General features: G+C 43.2%; 1 protein-coding gene across 1 annotated transcript; it reads right to left on the bottom strand.

Annotated features, from left to right (window-relative positions):
- Window positions 1-945: 945 nt before the first annotated feature.
- On the bottom strand, window positions 946-24123 carry LOC115143506 (protein-glutamine gamma-glutamyltransferase 2-like). Its single transcript, XM_029684004.2, has 13 exons — window positions 24034-24123; window positions 17495-17674; window positions 13963-14181; window positions 12116-12234; window positions 9493-9621; window positions 9130-9307; window positions 7405-7540; window positions 7093-7196; window positions 6547-6786; window positions 5962-6237; window positions 3739-3899; window positions 3075-3211; window positions 946-1381 (listed from the first exon to the last, which is right to left on the bottom strand). The coding sequence occupies exons 1-13, from the start codon at window positions 24041-24043 to the stop codon at window positions 1231-1233; spliced, it is 2040 nt and encodes a 679-aa protein (XP_029539864.1). The 5' UTR covers window positions 24044-24123; the 3' UTR covers window positions 946-1230.
- Window positions 24124-24732: the final 609 nt, after the last annotated feature.

Genomic DNA, 24732 nt, shown 5'->3' with positions numbered 1-24732 from the left:
TTACGTTTTACCGGTTCGGAAACACATGGCTTCGTTCCCACAATGAATGTGAAACCAAAAACATATGTTCCCACAACTTCCAAGGAACCAAATGTGCAAGCTGGATAAGATGTACCTGTGGCTTGTCCATTCATGATAGACTTGACTATTTTCCAGATAAAGGGTGTTGGCAATCTCTTTGTTTTTACTCTTTACGCTGCAATGCGTTCGCATCTTGGAAGTTCCAATTTGTATCTCTAGCTACTGCCAACTATTTACCTCCTTAATACAGAACACTGTCTTCCTATTTCAGAGTTGGCAAGAAGATGGAGGTGAACGTTTTGTCCTCAAGGAAATTGCTAAGTATTTGCCAAAAGATTACTTATCAGTCCTATTTGGTCATGTTGCTTAATACTTTTCTCCTTGCACAATTGTTGACACAGGGTTCATAGGCTTAGAGCTGGCGGGCAACTTAGAGCTGGCAACTTCTGTAAAGTTGTGTTTGTCTAAATAATAAATGGGGCATATCAAATACCTTTTATGGGTATCTAAATGTATTTGTATATAGTATAATCCAATAGCTGTTAATTAATGATTGCAGTTACCGCAAACTAAGTTTACAAATAGTAACCATGATGCGTCTGCTAAATGACTTAAATGTAAATGTAAATGCCATTTCATACAGATGTAGTGTCTTAAATGATCACTCTTTTGTTACTGATAATTTTCCTATTGATAGTGTATTCAAGATTTAATTCAGATTTAATTTCCACTATAAAATGTCAGACTTGATTTGCCCTAATGGAAAATGCATGCATTGTCAATACATCATTTAGAACATAGGCCACTTACTGTATCAATAACCATAACACAAATCTTACATTATTAAGCTTTACTTGAACAGATTTCTAATCCCAACAAATTGTGGATTTTCTTGACAAAAAAAGAGAGCCCGAAAAATAGAAATATGTTATTTTTTTTTTTTTTTATTTATTAAAAAGGTATGTAGCACTATATTGTACATTTACAATATACATTTGTTGACACCAATATGCAAAAATGTGAAAGTATTACAACTCAAAGCTTTCCATGCAAAATATTTATACATCCTATAAAATGTATAAATGCATAAAACTATAGGTGATAAGTGAGATATATCTATGAGAACAGCAATATGTTGCTTTGAAAAGATTTCGTAACAAGGCTTCTTTCTCATCAGGTTTTCTGGAGTGTAGGCTCAGGGTGGGTCCTCTATTTTCCGATGATGACGTTCCTGTAGCCCTTGACATGACACAACTTATTGCTATCGAAGTCGACCACCAGTTTCCTTAGGCCCGAGTGGGTGGGCGTGAAGTAGATTTTGACCTTGGCATCCTGCCCAGGTTCCACCGTGGAGTTAAGTCTAAGAAGGGTAAATATTTAGAAGTTACTCTATCTACATTTACTGTAACACTATCACACTACATTCCCAGCATACATATTTAGACAGTTGATTATTTTTCATGAAAGTTTAGTTAAATAACTTGACTATCTATGGATGTCTTTAGCTACAGAAGTAGGATCTTCATTTGATCACTCTTTTGTTTCTGAGCCTTGAAATGCAAACCTGTAGTGTATTTTAGTTTTAAAAATGCTTATAAAGTTTGCAATGTCCATTTTGTCATTTCTGACTTGATTTTCCCTAATGAAAAATGGATCAACCCCTACAAAAAATATCCATGAATTATAATCCACATAAAATTAACATTTCCTGTTGGTGCAGGATTATTTTCCCTCTGTAGTAAACTGGCTCAAATTTAGATCCTAGTGTGATAGTGTGATTGTAATGATTTTGCTGAGCTGACCAGCAAGGACTGTGTATGTATTGCATCAGCCATAGTTCTCTACATAGATATATGTCTGAACTAGAAAACACTTTGGATTAAAGCATGTGCTAAATAACCATATTATAGTATAGGATATTTCATTATGTTTTAGAAGCTTGACAAACTCATTCAAAACTGTTTTTATGAACAAATCTATTCATATTCTCGTCTCGATTGTTTAACACCACATTGAGCCAAACATCTAGGAGTCACATGCCAACCAAACCCACAGCTCATCACAATCATCTGTCACGCCCTGATCTGTTTCACCTATCCTTGTGATTGCCTCCACCCCCTCCAGGTGTTGCTTATTTTCCCCGGTGTATTTATCCCTGTGTTTCCTGTCTCTCTGTGCCAGTATGTTCAAGTCAACCCGTGTGTTTTTCCCATGCTAGTCCTCCTGGTTTTGACCCTGGCCTGTTTCTGGACTCTGTACCCACCTGCCTGACCATTCTGGCTGCCTTGACCACGAGCCTGTCTGCCATTCTGTACCTCCTGGACTCTGAACTGGTTTTGACCTTTTGCCTGTCCACGACCATTCTCTTGCCTACCCTTTTGGATTATAATAAATATCAAAGTCTCAAGCCATCTGCCTCCCGTGTCTGCATCTGGGTCTCGCCTTGTGCCCTTATACCATCTGAATGCTTGGAAAACCAACTCTGACAAAACGATACTCTCACAGTCAAATTATTATTATAAATACTGAATAAATCCAGGCAAACATTCACAACCTGGTAAAACAGTCAGCTTCCGTCCAGCGAACTTCCTAGTCTTTGATGTGAAAGTGTTAATTTCCAAATCCAAAACATTTTTTGAGAAGATTCATGAAATTGTGGTCTTGGCAAAACTCTTGGATAGTTTAAGTGTGTTTGAATTGTACACGGCTGGGAATTCAGTATCCCACTTAACACTAGTAAGACTTTTAGTCTGCTTTTGTAAGCACTATTGTGAGTCTGCTACAAAACATACATTTCCTTTGTCATGAACACCTCCAACTCCACCAAGGCATGGACATGCACCACTTGGTGACTAAAACATGATTGATTATTTGTCTATGAATTATATATATCCTTTTAGACATCCCTGACAAACATTACATGTAATTGTTGCTTTGATCCTCACTAATAGGTCCTATTTACACTCCTGTTGTTACTTTTAGCGGTCAATGCACTTGATCTGTAAACAGTCCCGTTTGGAAATAAACATCACCCTGTCATGGTTCCCTCCTACCTCTCAGTGACGACCTGTCCTCCAGTGAGATTGGACCCCTCCACGGTGAAGCAGCAGTTCTGCAGCGGTACTGGGAGAGGGTTCTGCAGGGTGATCTCAGCCGCCAGCTTACGGTTCTCTTTGGGTTCCCCAAGGATCTATATATAAGGGAACATAAATTCTCTTAATGCTTTGACATATTGCATTTCATCGGCTAGGCGAACATGGAGAACGCTCCATCTCGGATAATCACACTCAAGCTTGCAATGCCAGCTGGAACGGTTCTTTCAAACAATTTATCAGATGTTGACACATGTTGACATAAGACAGTTGATTATTTTTTATGAAAGTTGAGATAAATATCTTGACTATCTATGGATGTCTTTAGCTACAGATGTAGGATTTTAATTTGATATATCTGATAATCACACTCAAGCTTGCAATGCCAGCTGGTACCGTTCTTTCACATTGTGAACTCTGTCCTGGCATGAGTACTTCCAAGCAACTTAGTTCTCTTGGAGCTGTGGTTAGCGTCCTTGGCTTGGGACCAAATGCTTGAACATTTTTGATTCCCTAGTCAGAGTACTCCACTGAGGTTGCTGCAATAAGTATACTTATTACTCATGTTAATCACTGTATTCTTGTGTTTTGTAAAGTGTTAAAGTAGTGAGAGTAGTGGGCATACCCTGACTTTGATCTCAGGGTTAACCAGTACGACATTCCTCACAGCGAGGTAAGCCTCTTGGGTACCGTAGTCTAGGAGCAGAGCCGCCAGACGGATCAGGTTGTCCTCAGTGAGATTCTCTGCATACTTGGAGTAGTTCATCCTAAGAGCAAACCGCTTTTCTGGAGCGAGACATAAAGCAGAGAAAGTGAGACACCATCCAATTCCTCAGGATGTTGACACGTTGACATAAGCAGATACATAGAACACTGGACAGTATGATTTCAATGCACAAAGACACACATTCACGAATTAGCATTAGACATGAAACAACATGAAAAGAACTCCATACACGGTCTTAAACTCTAAATGAACTACAGTATATCCCTCTCACATATACAGTGCCTTTATTCAGACCCCTTGACTTTACACATTTTGTTACGTTACAACCTTATTCTCAAATGGATTAAATAAAACCATTTCCTTATCAATCTACACACAATACCCCATAATGACGAAGCGAAAACAGGTTTTTAGAATTTTTTGCAAATGTTATTAAAAACAAAAATGTATTTACAAAAGTATTCAGACCTTTTGCTATGAGACTCGAAATTGAGCTCAGGTGCATCATGTTTCCATTGATTGTTTCCATTGATCGTCTTTGAGATGTTTCCACAACTTGGAGGCCACTTGTGGCCACTTGTGGTAAATTCAATTGATTGGACATGATTTGGAAAGGCAGATACCTGTCTATATGAGGTCCCACAGCTGACAGTGCATGTCAGAATGGCTGAAGAAATTGTTCGTAGACCTCTGAGACAGGATTGTGTCGTGGCACAGATCTGGGGAAGGGTACCAAAACATTTCTGCAGCATTGAAGGTCCCCAAGAACACAGTGGCCTGCATCATTCTTAAATGGAAGAAGTTTGGAACCACCAAGACTCTTCCTAGAGCTGGCCGCCTGACCAAACTGAGCAATTGGGGGAGAAGGGCCTTGGTCAGGGAGGTGACCAAGAACCCGATGGTCACTCTGACTAGAGTTCTAGAGTTCCTCTGTGGAGATGAGAAAATCTTCCAGAAGGACAACCATCTATGCAGCACTCCACCAATCAGGCCTTTATGGTAGAGTGGCCAGACGGACGCCACTCCTGAGTAAAAGGAGCATGACAGTGCGCTTGGAGTTTCCCAAAATGAATCTAAAGACTCTCAGACCATGAGAAACAAGATTCTCCGGTCTGATAAAACCAAGATTGAACACTTTGGCCTGAATGCCAAGCGTCACATCTGGAGGAAACCTGGCACCATCCTCACGGTGAAGCATGGTGGTGACAGCATCATGCTGTGTTTTTCAGTGGCAGGGCCTGGGAGACTAGGCAGGATAGAAGTAAAGATTAACGGAGCAAAGTATAAATATATCCTTCATGAAAACCTAATCCAGAGCTCTTTAGACCTCAGACTGGGGCAAAGGTTCACTTTCCAACAGGACAACAACCCTAAGCACACATTTACATTACATTTAAGTCATTTAGCAGACGCTCTTATCCAGAGCGACTTACAAATTGGTGCATTCACCTTATGACATCCAGTGGAACAGCCACTTTACAATAGTGCATCTAGATCTTTTAAGGGGGGTGAGAAGGATTACTTTATCCTATCCTAGGTATTCCTTAAAGAGGTGGGGTTTCAGGTGTCTCCGGAAGGTGGTGATTGACTCAGCCACACAGCCAAGACAATGCACGAGTGGCTACGGGACAAGTCTCTGAATGTCCTTGAGTGGCCCAGCCAAATCCCGGACTTGAACCCGATCGAACATCTCTGGAGAGACCTGAAAATAGCTGTGCAGCAATGCTCCCCATCCAACCTGACAGAGTTTGAGTGGATCTGCAGAGAAGAATGGGAGAAACTCCCCAAATACAGGTGTGCCAAGCTTGTAGGGTCATACCCAAGAAGACTCTAAGCTGTAATCACTGCCAAAGGTGCTTCAGCAAAGTACTGAGTAAAGGGTCTGAATACTTGTGTAAATGTGATGTTTAAGTTTTTTAATTAGCCAACATTTCTAAAAACAAGTTTTTGCTTTGTCATTATGGGGTATTGTGTGTAGATTGATGAGGGGGAAAAATTATGTAATCCATTTTAGAATAAGGCTGTAAACTAACAAAATGTGGAAAAAGTCAAGGGGTCTGAATACTTTCCGAAGGCAGTGTATATATACACAAAACTTTCCATTATACAAAGCCAACTGACCTTCTCCAGGTGCCAACTGTACATTGAGCAGGTCTTTGAACCCACAGTTCTCTCCCAGAATACCGTTGTAGGACACAGCTCTGGAGCCGAACACCAGACGGCACTTCTTCTCATTGGGCGTGTTGTTTGTAATCACGGCAAACACGTCAAAGTCACAGCCCTTTCTCATCTCCGTGGAAACCTTGATGACGATAAGCAGGCCAGCATTGTCTTGCTGCTGCAGTAGTTTGTTCTGGTGGTTGGCTTTTGTAAAGGCCTCCCTTTCCTCGTCAGAACCTGGGGGCACAGAAATCAAAAGTTATACATGCTTTCATATACTGTAAATGAACTCTGATACATTCTGACACATTTAGGGAAGAATAAGACCTTGTTTCCAAAGTAGTGTTTCGTGAACTTCACCATATATTTCTTATTTTGAAGCTCCATACTTTAACTGATTGTACATATAATGAACAGACTACTTCAAATACTTAAGAAGGAATATGTGACTTTCCTATCTGCTCTCTTGGTGGCATATTGTGGTGTAATGTGACATTGGTGTGTCCTGGTGGCATGTTACAGTGGTGTCATAGTGAATCTCCCTACCCTCAGGGTACTTGTACAGGTGTGTGATGTCCTCTCTCCTATCACTGCCCACACTCTTAGTGCTGATCTTCAGCCCCACATGGACGGAGCTGATGATCTTCTTCGTGCTGCCATCTTTGCGCTTCATAAAGGTGTGCACGTCAGCATTGACCTCCGCAAACACAAATGGGGCATCATATTTATCGGTGAGCTCGCCCTCCTTGATGGCTTTCAGTGGGATAGGGCCACAGCAGTAAACCCCTGAAAGAAGGACAATCTGTGAGCGAACTGAAAATTACATGTTTTTATGACATATCTGAAGCCATATCCTTATCACTTCTAGTAAAATCCGAGCAATTCAGGAATTTTTCTGGAATCAATACACATATGAATTGGGGTCATGCCATTTTATGGGCTATTCTGAAATTGTTGGGATTATTGTAGTTGGGGTTATTGTAGTTGAGATTATTGTAGTTGGGGTTATTGTAGTTGGGGTTATTGTAGTTGGGGTTATTGTAGTTGAGGTTATTGTAGTTGGGGTTATTGTCAATACCATCTAGGCCTCACCTTCACTCTTCTCCTGTGGTGTGGGGTCCATGACCTGCCAGCCGTCAAAACCTGGTTTGAGGTCAGGTCTGGTCATCCAGTTCTCGACCCAGCAGTGGTAGTTCCTACAAAGACATACAACCATAGTAACCCCTTAACCATTTCCAGACGGTCTGCTACAAGAGAAGGACATTTGCTCATATACCCAACCTCCGGAATGCCTTGACTATTTCCAGATTGTTGGCAAAAAGCATGAACAAATACATGGCTAGCTCTGTATTGAATTTGTCTGAGTGGAAATCCACCAATTTGATAGTCCTCCTGAGGTCTCACCATATCATGTCTCTGGACTTCTGAACAAGTTGTCCGTTCTCATCCACGTAGCGCTCTATCACCAGGTTACTGTTGGTGTCGTGGGCTGAATTGTAGTTGGTGACCAGTCGACAAGGAATGCCCAGGGCTCGTGAAACTGAGAGGGCACATACAATCATGTACAGTTAGCCAATACTACTCATCAACTATTCTACTACAGGTCTAACATATGGCATTATAAATATTTTACAGTTAGGTCATTTAGCAGACACTCATCCAGTGATGTACAGAAACAATTTGGGTAAAGTTGCTCAAGGGGACACCTAGTTGGCTTGGGGATCGAACCAGCAACCTTTTGGTTACTGGCCCAAGGCTCTTAACTGCTAGGCTACCTGCCCCCCTATTCATAGAATCAAAACAAATCAAACTTTATTTGCCACATGCACCGAATATAAGAAGTGTAGACTTTACTGTGAAATGCTTACTTACAAGCCCTTAGCCCTTAACCAACAGCGCAGTTCAAGAATAATAAAATATTTACCAAGTAGGCTAAAATAAAAATCAATAATAAAAAGTAACAATAAGAATAACGATGCTATATACAGGGGGCATCGGTACAGAGTCAGTGTGCAGGGGTACAGGCTAGTTGAGGTAATCTGTACATGTAGGTGGGGGCAAAGTGACTATGCATAGGTAACAAACAAACAGCGAGTAGCACCATTGTACAGGGGGGAATCAATGGAAATGATCCAATGCCGATTTTTATGAATTGTTCAACAGTCTTATGGCTTGGGGGTAGAAGCTGTTGAGGAGCCTTTTGGTCCTAGACTTGGCGGTCCGGTCCCACTTGCCGTGCGATAGCAGGGAAAACAGTCCATAACTTGGGTGACTGAAGTCTCTGACAATTTTATGGGCTTTCGCCTATTAATAGACACCACCTATTAATTTATATAGGTCCTGGATGGCAGGAAGCTTGGCCCCAGTGATGTACTGGGCTGTTCGCAATACCCTCTGTAGCGCCTTACGGTCAGATGCCGAGCAGTTGCCATACCAGGCGGTGATGCAACCGGTCAGGATGCTCTCGATGGTGCAGCTTTACAACCTTTTGAGTATCTCGGAGCCCAAGCCAAATCTTTTCAGTCTCCTGAGGGGGAAAAGGTTTTGTTGTGCCCTCTTCACGACTGTCTTGGTATGTTTGGACCATGGTAGTTCATTGGTGATGTGGACACCAAGGATCTTGAAACTCTCTACCAGCTTCACTACAGCCCCGTCGATGTTAATGGGGGCCTGTTCGGCCCGCCTTTTCCTGTAGGCCACGATCAGCTTCTTTGTCTTGCTCACACTGAGGGAGAGGTTGTTGTCCTGGCACCACACTGCCAGTTCGCTGACCTCCTCTCTATAGGCTGTCTCATCGTTGTTGGTGATCAGGCTTTGGTTTTGGGAGTCGTGTTTGGCCACACAGTCGTGGGTGAACAGGGAATACAGGAGGGGACTAAGTACACACCTGAGGGGGCCAAGTGTTAAGGATCAGCGTTGCCTACTCTTACCACCTGGGGGAGGCCCGTCAGAAAGTCCAGGATCCAGTTGCAGAGGGAGGTGTTTAGTCCCAGAGCCCTTATCTTAGTGATGAATGTGTTACTAAAGGTGTCTTGTGCAATACAAAAAGGGGACAGAATGTCTCTTACATAATATAACGATACAGTGTGTAAAAAACTCAGTCTTAATGTCTATGCATTCATTTCTAACCTGAGCAGGCCACTGCTGCAAACACCCAGCATTGGCCAAAGCGCACAGGCTGACAGGCATTTGTGTCCCAGTTCCGGAGGATCTCCACACTACCCTTCCATGACAGAGGGCTCACCCCACCGTCATAGTCATCAGTCCACCTGCCCTGCAAGACTCCCTTGTCGTCATTGCAGTTCACCTGAGGGACATGGACAACAATGGTCAGGCTCTTCATTTCAAATTCAGCTTTGTTGTTATATTGAGACTTGCTATTTGCCATCTACTATATGTTCAAGTGTATATTTTATATTATATTCTACTGTATGAACTGCAGTGTGTAATGCAGTGCATGACAGGATGCGAAACCGATTGATGTGATCTCACCATGGCACTGAGAACTCTGGACACATAGATTGGGTTTCTCCTCCCTGAAGCGTCTTTCCCAGGGTTACGCAGGCACTTCGGGTTCATATCCAGGATTCTCAGACAGGCATTCAGGATCCCATCCTCAAACTACATCACACAGAGAAAACCACACAAGGTCAAATCAACCTGCTACTTATTTTCAAAAAGGAACTAAGCATGCAAAGGTGAGAAAAAGATCGAATAAAGATCAAAGGATTAGAAGTTTGCTTCTCGTCTTTGATTCTCTCCTGAAAATATCATGTGCAAACGTTTAGTAAAGCTGAACGCCAGTCATATGCATAAACAGTGTGCACAATATGCAACTATGACACACACCAATTAGATAATGAGCTGTATCAACAATTGAACCTTGGTCTCAGTAGGAGTATCATGATCTGTCAATTATACACAGATTGAACCAATGGAAGCATCTTGATGTGGAAAGAAAATAGCCTCAATTGGATTTCACCAGTCAACAGTTCTGTAACGGATCTCTTCGTCATCTGACGACGAGTATGAAATATGGGACCAATGCGCAGCGTGGTAAGTGTCCATGTTAATTTATTAACTGAATACACAAAACAAAATAACGAAGTGAATGGAAGAAACAAAACAGTTCTGCAAGGTGACATACACTAAACAGAAAACAACCACCCACAAACAAGAGTGGGAAAACAGGCTACCTAAGTATGGTTCGATTGACAGCTGCCTTTGATTGGGAACCATACCAGGCCAAACACATAGAAATACCAAACATAGAACAAAAACATTGAATGCCCACCCCAACTCACGCCCTGACCAACCTGAAATAGAAACATACAAAAGGAACTAAGGTCAGGACGTGACAGTACCCCCCCAAAGGTGCGGACTCCGGCCGCAAAACCTAACCCCATAGGGGAGGGTCTGGGTGGGCATCTGTCCGCGGTGGCGGCTCTGGCGCGGGACGTGGACCCCACTCCACCATAGTCTTGGCCTACTTAAGTGGCGCCTTTGGAGCGGCGACCCTCGCCACCGACGTCGGACTGGCGACCCTTACAGCGGGCCCCGAATAGACGGGAGATTCCGGCAGCACTGGACAGGCGGGAGACTCCGGCAGCGCCGGCGTGAAGGGCGACTCCGGCATCTCCTGACTGACGGGCGGCTCCGGCAGCTCCTGACTGACGGGCGACTCCGGCAGCGCTGGACAGCAGGGAGACTCCGGCAGCGCTGGACAGCAGGGAGACTCCGGCAGCGCTGGACAGGCGGGAGCACCTGGTGGGAGGAGACGGAGAGACATCCTGCTGCCACAGGAGGCCTTGTGCATGGAGGAGGCATCGGATGGACCGGACCGTGGAGGTGCACTGGAGGTCTCGAGCACCGAGCCAGCACAACCTGTCCTGGCTGGATACTCCCCGTAGCCCGGTAAGTGCGGCGGGGTGGAACAGACCGCACTGGGCTGTGCTGGCGAACTGGGGACACCGTGCATAGGGCTGGTGTCATATACCCTGGGCCGAGGAGACGCACTGGAGACCAGATGCGCTGAGCCGGCTTCATTTCTTCTGGCTCGATGCCCACTCTAGCCCGGCCGATACGAGGCGCTGCGATGTAGCACACCGGGCTATGCCTGCGCACTGGGGACACCGTGCGCCTCACAGCATAACACGGTGCCTCCCCGGTCCACCTCTCGCCACGGTAAGCACGGGGAGTTGGCTCAGGTCTCCTACCTGATTTAGCCACACTCCTGTGTGCCCCCCATCGGACCAATACGCAGCGTGGTAAGTTTTGGTCATATTTTTAATTAAAACTGAACACTACACAAAATGAAAACAAAACAATTCCGTGTGGAAAACACAGACACAGAAAATAATCACCCAAAATAAGTGGGAAAAGAGGCTACCTAAGTATGGTTCTCAATCAGAGACAACGATTGACAGCTGCCTCTGATTGGGAACCATACCAGACCAAACAAACAAAAAATACCAAACATAGAACAAAAACATTGAATGCCCACCCCAACTCACGCCCTGACCAACCTAAAGAGGAAACATACAAAAGGAACTAAGGTCAGGACGTGACAAGTTCACTCATCACAAGTTCTTCTTAACCATAATTTATCTTCTCACTTTATCAAACTTGTCAGGCCACTCATGCAAATGTAGGATCTTAATTTGAGCCGGTTTCCTACAGAAGGAAAATAATCCTGCAGCAACAGGAAATGTGAATTATTATGTGGATTATAATTATTGGAAATTTTAGTAGGTGTTGATCGTTTCTTTCATAAGAATAAAATGGAAATTATAAACTTCAGAAGCCTTTTAAACCTCAAATACACTACATGTTTTTAATGTTCTGCATTGCAGGAAAGTTCTCCTGCAACAAGGTGATCAAATTAAGATCCTACATCTCTAAATATACAGTACTATGCGGCAGCATGATCTCACCTTTGAAAGTGCACAGTACAGTAGTTACAATGGAAAGCAGTTCAACATACATCTCTTGATGAATGGCTATTTCTCCCTTATCAGGGTAAGCGTAAGCCAAATTCAAAAGCCAAGCCTTTATCACTGCCACTGCCAAATTCTGGTTGTTTATACAACGATCAGAGCTGTGCTGTTGTTGGTACCTGGCCATAGTTCCAAGGTGTAGGGATGGGGTATTTCCAGCCGCCTCGGTAGATGATACCATCTTGAGCCAAGATGTACTCCCTCAGTTTCTCCTCACTGTCCATGTACACCACATCACCTGTTGACGAGAGACGTAAATAATACAGGGATAAAGTATCGTCCTCCATAGAAAAAGACAAGGTCTCAAAAGGCTGAATGGAATAAAGGGTGCCTCATTATCTGCTTGCAGTAGGCAACAGTATTTCAAAATGCATTGGGCTTATTAAATTACAATTTCTTTTCAATATAACTTTCTATGAAACTGTCACATCCTGACCATAGAGAGCCTTTGTTTTTCTATGGTATAGTAGGTCAGGGCGTGACTGGGGGGTTTTCTAGTTATTATTTTCTATGTGCGGTTCTAGTTTAGTTTTTCTATGTTGGTGTTTGGTATGATTCCCAATTAGAGGCAGCTGGCTATCGTTGTCTCTAATTGTGGATCATATTTAAGTAGAATTTTTTCCACTTTTGTTTTATGGGATATTGTTCTCCCTGAAGTGCGTGTCCCCAGTCCGGTACGTCCTGTGCCTGCTCCTCGCACTCTCCCTCAAGTGCGCCTTCCCAGTCCGGTACGTCCTGTGCCTGCTCCTCGCACTCGCCCTGAGGTGCGTGTCACCAGTCCGGTGCCACCTGTGCCGGCCACACGCATCAGGCCTCCAGTGTGCTTCCCCAGTCCAGAGCTTCAGGCGACGGTCCCCAGTCCAGAGCTTCAGGCGACGGTCCCCAGACCAGAGCTTCAGGCGACGGTCCCCAGTCCAGAGCTTCAGGAGACGGTCCCCAGTCCAGAGCTTCAGGCGACGGTCCCCAGTCCAGAGCTTCAGGCGACGGTCCCCAGTCCAGAGCTTCAGGCGACGGTCCCCAGTCCAGAGCTTCATGCGATCCACGGGATGAGATGGTTCTTCGGCCCGCACCAGAGCCGCCACCAAAGATGGTGGATCCGCAAGCTGAGTGGGGGCTACGACTTGCAACAGAGCCGCTACCGACACTAATCACCCCCCTACCCTCCCATTTGTTTCAGGTTTTATGGGATATTGTTTTGAGTTAGTTACGGTTAGTTGTTTCGTTCTTTCTTTGTTGTTTTTCTACCACAGTACAACAAATTCATTTGGATTTGTAACATATAATACGAATTGCCAAAAGATAAAACATATTGTTTTTTCAGGATATTACATATCATACGGAGTGGATGTAGTAAGCAATTGGATGGATTAGTACACAAAAAATGGGGACCACTTTTGGCTCGTGAGCACCACTTTCAAATCTACTGGCTGAAATGATACAAAAGTTTGAGAGTACATCTTTAATGAGACTATCTGCTGTCTATTTACTTTGATGTCTAAGGTAACAAAATGTCTAAGGTAAGATGTATTGTAAATACAGCACATGATAGGGCTAAACATTTAGAGATACTGGAAAATACTTATCCATCCCATTCTCCATTGCATGATCATCATATTCTCTCCAAAACTACCATCCATCCATGCCATCCTGTTCTCCCCACTATGGGATCCTTCCTGTAAGCCTGCATCCCTCCATTGGTCATGCTGGCTGTCTTTGTAACAGAGACATCTAAAGCGCCTATCAGAGTCCAAAACATGTACGCATACATGTTCTAAAATATTGGACTTTTGGCTCTCCTACTTTTCCAATTCTCAGCACGGCTCAAGCAATTTTTCCAACTGTCAACACATTCCGCATAGCTATGTCTCGTCTCTGCGTCTGTGAATTACTCTTAAGGCATTCCACTCAACTATGCATAGCCCCTACTATACTCACAGACAGAATGATGTATGGAATGTTTACCTACCGGTGCACCAGGGGTTATAGAGCAGCACAAAGTCCACCCTGCCCCCCTGACCCAGAGTCAGGCGCCAGCGTCCGATGGGCGCATCCGGGGGGGAACAGATGGACAGGGACACCATGTTCCCGGGGGGACTGGTGATGGCGGCGCTCCAGCGGGAGGTATCGATTTGCTCTGTCAGCCCAAAGGAGGCCTGTGTACCATACTGGTCAGAGGGCTGGGGACCTTGTAGAGGACATGAAGAAGAGAAATGGTTAGCACACAGATGATTTCAGGTCACACATGAAACATTTTCATAATTCAGACTGTACAATTGACATACTATTCCCAAACCGTTCAGCGAGAACATTGGAAAATGGTGGACAATTCCACAGGGATCAAAGACGATGGAAACTCAGCTTCCTTCAAGTGACCTCCGTTAAAATAAACTGCCTGAACTGAAATTCCATTGTGTTCAGACTGGGCATAAGGCCAAATAATCACCCCTTTTAACCCCTTTGCTTTCAGCAGCATGCTGAAACAACTTAGATTTCTTCCTTGGCTGTTCTTTGTATTAAAGTTTATATTACAGCCCATGAAAAAATAGTTTAACTTTCACTGTGATAGCCTTATCTTTGACAGGACACATGCTTTCCTGTGGAATGATCCTCTTCCTGTTCTCAAACTGGTGGATACTGTAGAAACTGCTGTGGTCTGTACAATGGCCACTCCACCCCTCTTATGACTGTTACTTACATCTGACACATTCATCTTGATTAAAACATCTGATCATTTCAGTGTTTTCCCCTAGATATTTCCAATGGCGGGACAGAAAGTGTCCCAAACACAACATCTATGGTTCCTGACAACAGAACCAAAGCCCAAAGCCTGGGCAGGGTGAGTAATGGTAAAGGAGACAGGGTAGAGTGTCAGCTAACTATTCTGCAAGAGTCAATAGCATTATCACTGAAAATTTGAACATGCTTAAACGGTGTCCCTTTCCTTGAAACAACATTCGACCTCACCATTAGCTTTTCTTTCTCCTTATCACTTCGCAGATCACAATGACCATTGGGGAAAATAAACAAGTTCCCAATGCCAATAGAAACACTCAAGTAGGTGTTGCCATAATACCTACCCCAAATACAAGTGCGCCAACCTTGTAGCGTCATACCCAAGAAGATTTGAGTCTGTAATCGCTGCCAAAAGGTGCTTCAACAAAGTACTGAGTAAATGGTCTGAATACTTATGTATATGTGATATTTCATTTATATATATATATATATATATATATAATTGGCCTAATTGAAATGTAAAAAAAACACAACTGTTTTTGCTTTGTCATTATGGGGTATTGTGTTTAGAATGACAATGTAATACATTTTAGAAAAAGGATGTAACATTACAAAATGTGGAAAAGGGGAAGGGGTCTGAATACTTTCCGAATGCACTGCATGTACATATAGGTAGGGGTAAAGTGCCTAGGCATCAGGATTTTTAACAAACCGCAGCAGCAGCGTATGTCAGTGGTTCCCAACCCTGGTCCTCCAGTACACCCCAACAGTACACATTTTAGTTGTAACCCTGGACAAGCACACTTGATTAAACTTGCCAACTAGTCATCAAGCCCTCAATGAGTTGAATGAGGTGTGTTTGGGCTGTTGGAGAACCGGAGGTAGGAAACACTGGCGTTTGTGATGAGTCAAAATAGTCAGTGCAAAAAATGCCAATACAGATATTCCATGTAACTATTTTGCAGTCTTATTGCTTGGGGGTAAAAGCTGTTCGGGGTCTTGTTAGTTCCAGGCTTGGTGCATCGGTACTGCTTGCTGTTCGGTAGCAGAGACAACAGTCTATGACTTGGGTGTCTGGAGTCTTTGACAATTTTCATGGCCTTCCTCTGACACCGTCTGGTATAGAGGTCCTGGATGGCAGGGAGCTCAGCCCAGTGACGTAATGGGCCGTACACACTACCCTGTGTATCGCCTTGTGGTTGGATGCCAAGCAGTTGCCATACCAAGCATTGATGCAGCCAGTCAAGATGCTCTCAATGGTGCAGTTGTAGAACTTTGAGGATCTGAGAGCCCATGCCAAATTTCAGCCTTCTGAGGAGGAAGAGGCATTGTCGTTCCTTCTTTATGCCTGTGTTGGTGTGTTTGGTCCATGTTAATTACTTAGTGATGTGGACACAGAGGAACTTGAAGGTCTCGACCTGCCCCACTACACCCCTGAGGGGCCCCCGTGTTGAGGGTTAGCGTGGTGTATGTGTTGTTGCCTATCCTCACCACCTCGAGGCAGCCCGTCCGTAAGTCCAGATTCCAGTTGCAGTGGGAGGTGTTCAGCTTAGTGATGCGCTTGGAGGGCATTATGGTGTTGAGCACTGAGCTGTAGTCGAGGAACAGCATTCTCACATTGGTGTTCCTCTTGTCCAGGTGGGAGAGGACAGTGTGGGGTGCAATAGAGATTGCGTCATCTATGGATCTGTTGAGGCGGTATACAAATTGGAGTGGGCCCAGGGTGTCTGGGATGATGGTGTTGATGTGAGCCATGATCAGGCTTTCAAAGCATTTCATGGCTACAGATGTGAGTGCTACGGTGCGATAGTCATTTAGACAGGTTACATTGGTGTCCTTTGGCACAGGGACTATGGTGGTCTGCTTGAAACATGTAGGTATTACAGACTGGGTCTCTGGTCAAAATCTAAACAGCAAGCCAGTTTCAAAATCGACTTATTGGATAGCTCCAGTGAATTCATGTGGATGTTTCCTATTACAGAAATGCTTGTAGAAGCCAAAAATGTACAGGTAGTGAAAAAAGGCCTTAGACATTAAGGGGTTAAAACAATAGCAAAATATAGCATAGAGTATGTTGTTATAGTGTTACACACTATGCAGCAGCACATGCATGAGGTATTTTCAAACTTGCAGGGAAGTTAAGATTTAGACTTGAGATTTATCGGTCACAGCCCAATAGACTGTCTTCATTCAATCAAGGAAGAATTGAAGTAAGTATTCACTGGAGCTCATGGCAAAGATTTTGGAACTGGGTTTCTGTTTCGATTTTGAGTAGAGAATGGAAAGCATTATTTTACTGGGTCGTGTCTGTTAGGAAATGTTAAAAGTACCACGGCAACGCCTAATTGTGTGTTTCTATTGGCACAGGGAACTTGTTTATTTTCTCCAGTGATAGGGAGATAGCGATACAAAAAGCTAATGTTGAGGTCTAATGTTGTTTAGAGGATAGGGAAACTGTTTGATCCTGCTCCAATTATCAGTGAGAAGACTATTGACTCTTACAGAACAGTTAGCTAGCTGACACTCTACCCTGCCTCGTTTACCATTACTCACTGCCCAGGCTTCAGTTTCTGTTGTCAGGAGCCGTAGATGTTTGTTTTGGGACCCTTTGTGTCATGCTTTTGGAAATATCTAGGGGAAACACTGAAATGATCTTATGTTTTAATAAAGATTAACCTTTAGGATTTAATAAAAATTCAACAACATTTATCTAGTGCTTTTCACATGGAATTGATTAGTTAGACAACCCAGGGATAACACAGTACCTGTCTCTACGGTGAGGTCGAGGGCGCTGCCACCAGGCTGGTAGACGCCCGAGCGGAGGTGCAGGTTGATGGTGAATGACTGGCCCCTTCTCACGATGAGGCGCTCCACCCCGTTGAGCTCCGTGCGGTGGTCTGTGTTGTTGAACTCACACTCCAGGTCCCATCGGGCAATGTCCAGTGCTGGGAGATGGATGAGAGAGAGAAAGGAAACAGTGAGTAGAATTACCTCAGGATTGACCATCTACCCAGCCAGTTACAAGGGAATACAATCCTGCTCCACAGTTCCTCTGTTTGCTCTTTGGGGGTGTCAGTCCAGTCTTCACTTTCCAGTCTTCACTTTCTGACAAATGTGTTCGTCAAAAGTGCTATACAAATATTATTTTATTGATTGATCGTCTTCTCTTTCATGGTGCCTCAGTGGTGGACCAAACTCCCCCATTGCTTTTAAGACAATTGTGTCTATACCTGTTTTTAGATAGACTGATGACATTCCTCTTATGCTAGCTGTCCAGCTCTTTGACTATGTGCTTTTACAGAAAGAGTGTCTTCTAAATGTCTGTTAACACTAGAACCACTGGGCCTCAAGCTAACGAGCAGTCATTCTGACTCCAACATTCTAACAGTGTAATTGAGAACATTTCATATATGCTATTGCAAAAACAATAATTTGGTTGTGTTTATGAAGGTCGTAGGTAACATTGGAATATAATTTTTTAAAATTAGAACACCATAGCATTTCCATGAGTTTATTTTACTATAGGATATACTGTATGTAAAAATATAAACACACAAAAAACACAACATGTGTCACGAGTCCGACCGAAGGTGGCTCCCCTTCCCGTTCGGGTGGCGCTCGGCGGTGGCTCCCCTTCCCGTTCGGGTGGCGCTCGGCGGTGGCTCCCCTTCCCGTTCGGGTGGCGCTCGAAGGTGGCTCCCCTTCCCGTTCGGGTGGCGCTCGAAGGTGGCTCCCCTTCCCGTTCGGGTGGCACTCGAAGGTGGCTCCCCTTCCCGTTCGGGTGGCGCTCGGCGGTGGCTCCCCTTCCCGTTCGGGTGGCGCTCGAAGGTGGCTCCCCTTCCCGTTCGGGTGGCGCTCGAAGGTGGCTCCCCTTCCCGTTCGGGTGGCGCTCGGCGGTCGTCGTCGCCGGCCTACTAGCTGCCGCTGATTTCTTTCCTTCCCCTCCTTATGTGTTTATTGGTATCACCTGTTTTAGTTTGTTGTAATTAGTTGGGCTTTATTAGTCAGCCGGCCCGTCCGTTTCTTTGTGCGGGATTGATTATGGTAACCCTGGTGTTTGATACAGACGAACGTGTTGGTTTATGTTCGTGTATAGTGCTGGACTGTTTTCGTTCCCCGTGTCTGGGGCATTTTGTTTTGAGCACCCAGTGTTTAGTGGGATGGCCGTGGTTCACCGTGCGTGCATTAAAAGAGCACTATATTGAACTCTCTGTTTTCCTGCGCCTGACTTCCCACTCACGACACCCAGTACCTTACAGCATTTCATATGTTCAATCAATTTTGTTTGGGGAATGCCTTTATTACAACTATGAAACTAAAAGCATATATGTTGGAACACGGCAACAGTTTATTTTTATAACAACAAAATAAATAAAATACCCCAACCACAAAGACGCAACGCGTGCGGTCAAATTATGAAAACATCAGTAAAGCCTAAACATCATTATAAGCGCCAAGTGTCAAGGACGGAGGGGGGCATGACTTTTCATTTTTCTTATACATGAGCTGTCAAAATGACTGCTTTAGCGGTTTTAGTTTGAAAGAAAATGTCCATAAGCTATGGTATACTTAATCATATTAATAAGCCTATAGAATAAAACGTATGCATGGCTAAATCATTAAGGGTGTCGAATTAACTTGTGGTACATAGGCCTTAGACAAATGGTTAAAGGACTGCTGCAAATTGTTTCCAGACATTTTCAGACCTTCTGCCATCTTATCTCTGGCAGCAGGCATGAATCCAAGGACATTAATTGTTATTTAAACTTACCATAAGAGTTCACTTCCTGTTGTTGAGTGGAAATAGAAAAAATCTTACCTGTTGTGTAACAGAAAGACTTGTATTGCCGTACAAATCATAGGAATCCTTCAGACAGGAAATGCTGCTTTGCAAATAACTATCTTGGGAACTATATTTACTCAAGTACCACTAGTGGGTAAATACTACACCAACCCATTGAGACACAGACTTGAACTCTTTCATTGATTCATTAAAAAAAAAGGGAAGTATTTCACAAGAGAGAAAACAAGAAAACATGAATGAACAGTGAATGTGCAAGCAAATACTGTACACCTCCTTGTCCCCAGGGCTCGGTGTGTGAATAAGATCCCACCCTCTGATTTCCTATTTACAGTCATCTGGCTTCTTTAAGACACGACTGGTTGTTGTTAAAAGTAGCACTCTAACATTATTCAAGAAGTAGTACACCATCTTGTTTCACCAATCACTTTAGAGCTGCATTGTCAACACTCACTTATCCCAATTTCTTATAGGACAAAATGACATATATTTCAGAAAGAATTTAACATCCAACGGCTTATATGTACTTATGTTACCTCTGATTGCCATATTACGCAATCAAAGGAATATTGTTCAAGCTTTAAAAGGTTGCTTGCCCTAGGGTGCTTATATACCCTATTTCCAGTGTACTACTTCTTGAATAATGTTAGAGTGCTACTTTGAACTACATGCAGGGTTGGGGAGTACCTCATTACATGTAATCACTTACATGCAATCTGATTACAAAAAAACAAACTAATCAGTTACTATAACAACAAAACTCTGATTACATATACTTTTTAAAAACTAGATTTGTATTTAATGGATTACTTTAATTTCATAATGTGTTTGCGAGAGAAAAATGTTTGCGAGAGAAAAAATACATTATGCCACAGTTCTGTTTTCTCAATGACATTCCAATCAGAATTGAAAAAAAGGTGTTTAAATTTGTTCCATCTGAGTGAGTCTGACCACAAGTCTGAGACCTCTATGATGACACACCAAAAGATTCTTTATTGTCTTCTTCTAATGCCTCTTAAGGGAAAAGTAAATGGAAAGTACATGAAAGTAATCAGATTATGTTACTGAGCTTGGGTAATCCAAAAGTTACATTACTGATTATAATTTAACAGGTAACTAGTAACTGTAACATATTACATTTAAAAAGTAACCTACCCAACCCTGACTACATGTATCACAAATCCATTTCTGTAGGAACATCTGGATAATGTATCTTCTACATTTGACCAACCATGTGTTTTACACCTTGTAGTTGAAGAAAAGTGGTCTTTCAAAGGAGACAAACTTAAGTCTCCAGTCCGGCTCTTTCATCCTAAAGAGAAATTAAGTTGTCAATAAGCCTATTTTACTCAGTCATAAAGCATCTGGGAACTTGTGCTTTTCCACAGCTAGAGGCAACAGGTCTACAAACATAGAATCTGGAGACCATTAGGCAGATTGATAGCAGATAAACAACCAAAATGTTGTTTTCGACAACACAGTCCAAACAACGCAGGTTCAATCAATGTAATGGTAAAGTGTAGTTATTGCTGCGTTTCATTCTTGAACTACACAGTTGGTATCAAATAAAATGCATTTTTATTAGCCACTCTCGCATTGCGGAATGAAAGCTGATGTAAGATAATGTGCAGTCTGAATTTAAACGGAACGGTTTCTGTAATTAAGGTGTAGTTATTGTTGTTTTTCTTTGTTCTATTGCACTGGGAAGACAGCAATGTATTACAGTCTGTCACAAACATGAATAGTGCAAAAATAAATGTACAGACAGAGAGCAAAGTGAGCTATGTGTGTAGGGGGGGTGTCTTCCATTGAGCAGGCTACTACCATGAGGTCACCATGTCCACCATGCCATCACTCTAGACTTACACTCCCTTGTTTTGCTTCCAGTCTACTAAACTTGAACAACACCACATCAAGTGTCCTGTTATTGGCCAAGCAGAATTACTGGGCCAGAATAAACCCAATAAGGTTGGGGCAATGAAAGATCCTAGTCAGGGAAAAATGCACAGAAGCAGGTACAGTAAATCCCAGGAAGAATAGATACGTTCTCTCAGCTATTAACAGCAACCTATCCAGCCTAGTCACGAATGTCAATTCGTCAATTCAATTCAATTTGGCATGGGAAACACATGTTTACATTGCCAAAGCAAGTGAAATAGATAATAAACAAAACAAAAATAAACATCTCTTTCTCTGTCTGTATGTGTGTGCGTGCTTCTCAGCGTTGTCTGTATGTGTCTGCGTGCTTGTGTGTGTGTGTGTGTGTGTGTGTGTGTGTGTGTGTGTGTGCGTGTGTGTGTGTGTGCAAGGTTTGTGTGTGTGTGTGTGTGTGTGTGTGTGTGTGTGTGTGTGTGTGTGTGTGTGTGTGTGTGTGTGTGTGTGTGTGTGTGTGTGTGTGTGTGTGTGTGTGTGCAAGGTGTAAAAGGTTTGAAAGGGTTCATAGGGGCTTCGCAAAATCGTTCCAAGGACAAATTAAGTTAGCCACAGTTTCTGGTTGCAGTTACAGCTGCTGTCTGCTATTAAAAGCCCAAAGTTCCCTTAGCAACACTTAACTCCCTCTGAAACACATTCCTCAGATGCATTAAAGATGCATACGACTAGGCTAAAGCTTATGGTTAGCTGACAAGCTGGGAGACAACACTTGTGTCATCAGTGAGCCAGAAAAATGAGCCAGAAAAAGAAAAGGCTGCCTTTATATACATAGAAATTACATTTGGTTCTGTTAAGACATCAACCCCAATGGCCTATAGACAGCATGTTAAGTTAAGCTGTCATTTAGTGGTTATGGTTTCAGCATTGGCAATGTGAAAAGATGTTCTCACCCCATCCAGCATTTAGATGTTGGATGACAGTTTTGGTTGGTGCAGTTGTCAGAATGCTGTTCATTGACTACAGCTCAGCGTTCAACACCATTGTCCCCTCTAAGCTTTTCACCAAGCTGAGAACCCTGGGACTGAACACCTCCCTCTGCACCTGGATCATGGACTTCCTTAAGGTCGACCCCAGGTGGTGAGGGTAGGCAACATCACCTCCGCCACACTGACCCTCAACATGGGGGCCCCACAGGGGTGTGTGCTTAGTCTCGTCTTGTGCTCCCTGTTCACCCACGACTACGTAGCCACGCATGACTCAAACACTATCATCAAGTTTGCTGACGACAAGACGGTGGTAGGCTTGATCACCGGCGACAATGAGACAGCCTATAGGGAAGAGGTCCGTGACCTGGCAGTGTGGTGCCGGAACAACAACCTCTCTTTCAACGTCAGTAAGACCAAGGAACTGATTGCCCCCATCCACATCGACAGGGATGCAGTGGAGCTTCAAGTTCCTCTGTGTCCAAATCACTAAAGACTTAAAATGGTTCACACATACACACAGTTGTGAAGAAGGTGCGACATCACCTCTGCCCTCTCAAAAGGTTAAAAAGGTTTGGCTTGGGCCAATTGATCTGTTCCAACGTCTAGTGGAAAGCCTTCACAGAAGATTGGAGGTTATTATAGCAGCAAAGGGGGGGGGGGGGTACATCTCCATATGAATGCCCATGACTTTGGAATTAAATGTTCGACGAGCAGGTGTCCACATACTTTTGGCTAAGTAGTATATTTATTTTTGTATTCTTTTTTGAGGGATAAAAAAACCCTCAATATACCTTAAAATTACTAAAACCAAATTGAAACTGTGTAGAAAGAATCATGGATCTACATTAATACAGTTTCTTGCCTGTGTCCAGCTCGCTTATAATCACCTCAATGAAAGCTAGACAGCCAGGGAGAATACCATTTTTCAAAAATAATGGAAAATAACCATTTTGGGTAAATTTTGATGGAGAGGAAATATATTTTAAAAATTGTGCACATGTGGCCCTCAGGCAAATTGTGATTGACTCCGCTGGATAAGGTCATCAACCTAACCTAATGTAGCAGGCGTAAAAGAAACCAGCTACCGGTAAGTTATTTGCCATCATTTGTCCATAGCAGGGTGTCCCAAACTCTGTCTGTGTAGTGCTGAGTCAAAAACCAAAACGTGCACCCAGGGTGTCCCGAGGACCATTTTGGAAAACCCTGGTCCATAGTGAAGGGATGGATCAGGTTTTACTTTGCTCTTTAGTTTTGAGATTTTTTTTCTAAACAAATCAATTGTTCACCAGCCTTTTAAGGTAATATTGAAATCCTCTAAATGCTTCAAATATTTAGATACATATTCTGGCATATGGCTCAGTCCTGCAAGGTAGTATTTATTTTAGGAAGCAATAACATAACATGATAAGCTATTTTAAAGTATCTGCCACTGTCTACTTTGTAGACCATGATGCAAGTTTATCGTTGATATTGAAAAAAATGAATTAGTTGTTATACTGCTGATGAAACTCAAAAATGTAATTCACAGTTATGTTCAAATGTTCAATAATGCTATGCACGTACTAGAGAGAAGATTTACAGAGATACAACACATTAAATAAAACATTGCAAAAAAAAACATTTCAAACAGTTATTAAATTCTTACCGTGAGCCATTATCGCGTTGACGTACTGCTGGGTAATAGTCTGTATTAGGCTGTTGAAAGTATTCTCTATTCTGCGCAGCTACTCTGACTGTGAACGAAAGTTGATATTTGTAGTGGTCATGCGCGTCACCAAAATCCTTTGGTAGTCGACTCCTTTCACAATTTTGCGGAAGCTGACGGTATAATGCATAACCTGCGCTGGGAAGTCATCGGGGCGTGTAGGTTTTCTTCCGTCGAACGCCCACGTGCGCGTGCTCACATGCATGAGCAAGCACGCACGCACTCACACAGAAACAGCCGCATACACTCTATTGGCCTTGTAGCGACCTCGTCCTATACAATAGTTGCACAATTTCCTGCATACATTTGTGTGACAATAGGGAATGGGGAAGACATTTTACTTTAGTCATCATGTCAGGAATAAAATGTACATCAATGTCAAAATACAATTTACTTCTAGGAAATATACTGAACAAAAATCTAAACTCAACATGCAACAATTTCAACAATTTTTCTGAGTTCCAGTTCATATAAGGAACTCAGTCAATGGAAATACATTAATTAGGCCCTAATCTAGGGACTTCACATGACAGGGCAGGGGTGCAGCCATGGCTGGGCCTGGAAGGGCATAGGCCCACTCACTTGGGAGCCAGTCCCAGCCAATCAGAAGAAGTTTTTCCCCACAAAAGGACTTATTAG

Source organism: Oncorhynchus nerka, linkage group LG2 (assembly GCF_034236695.1).
Source record: "Oncorhynchus nerka isolate Pitt River linkage group LG2, Oner_Uvic_2.0, whole genome shotgun sequence".
NCBI classification, from domain to species: Eukaryota; Metazoa; Chordata; class Actinopteri; order Salmoniformes; family Salmonidae; genus Oncorhynchus; species Oncorhynchus nerka.
The sequence above is the reverse complement of the archived record's forward strand: the minus strand, read 5'-3'. Positions and strand labels throughout refer to the sequence as shown.

What these genes read in the sequence shown, in the direction of transcription:
- LOC115143506 (XM_029684004.2), bottom strand. An exon ending in CACCTTGGAACTATGGCCAG is followed by an intron (nt 9,622 to 12,115) that starts GTACCAACAACA and finishes TGTGTGATGTAG; the next exon opens with TTTGAGGATGGGATCCTGAA. An exon ending in AAGTCCAGAGACATGATATG is followed by an intron (nt 7,197 to 7,404) that starts GTGAGACCTCAG and finishes ATGTCTTTGTAG; the next exon opens with GAACTACCACTGCTGGGTCG.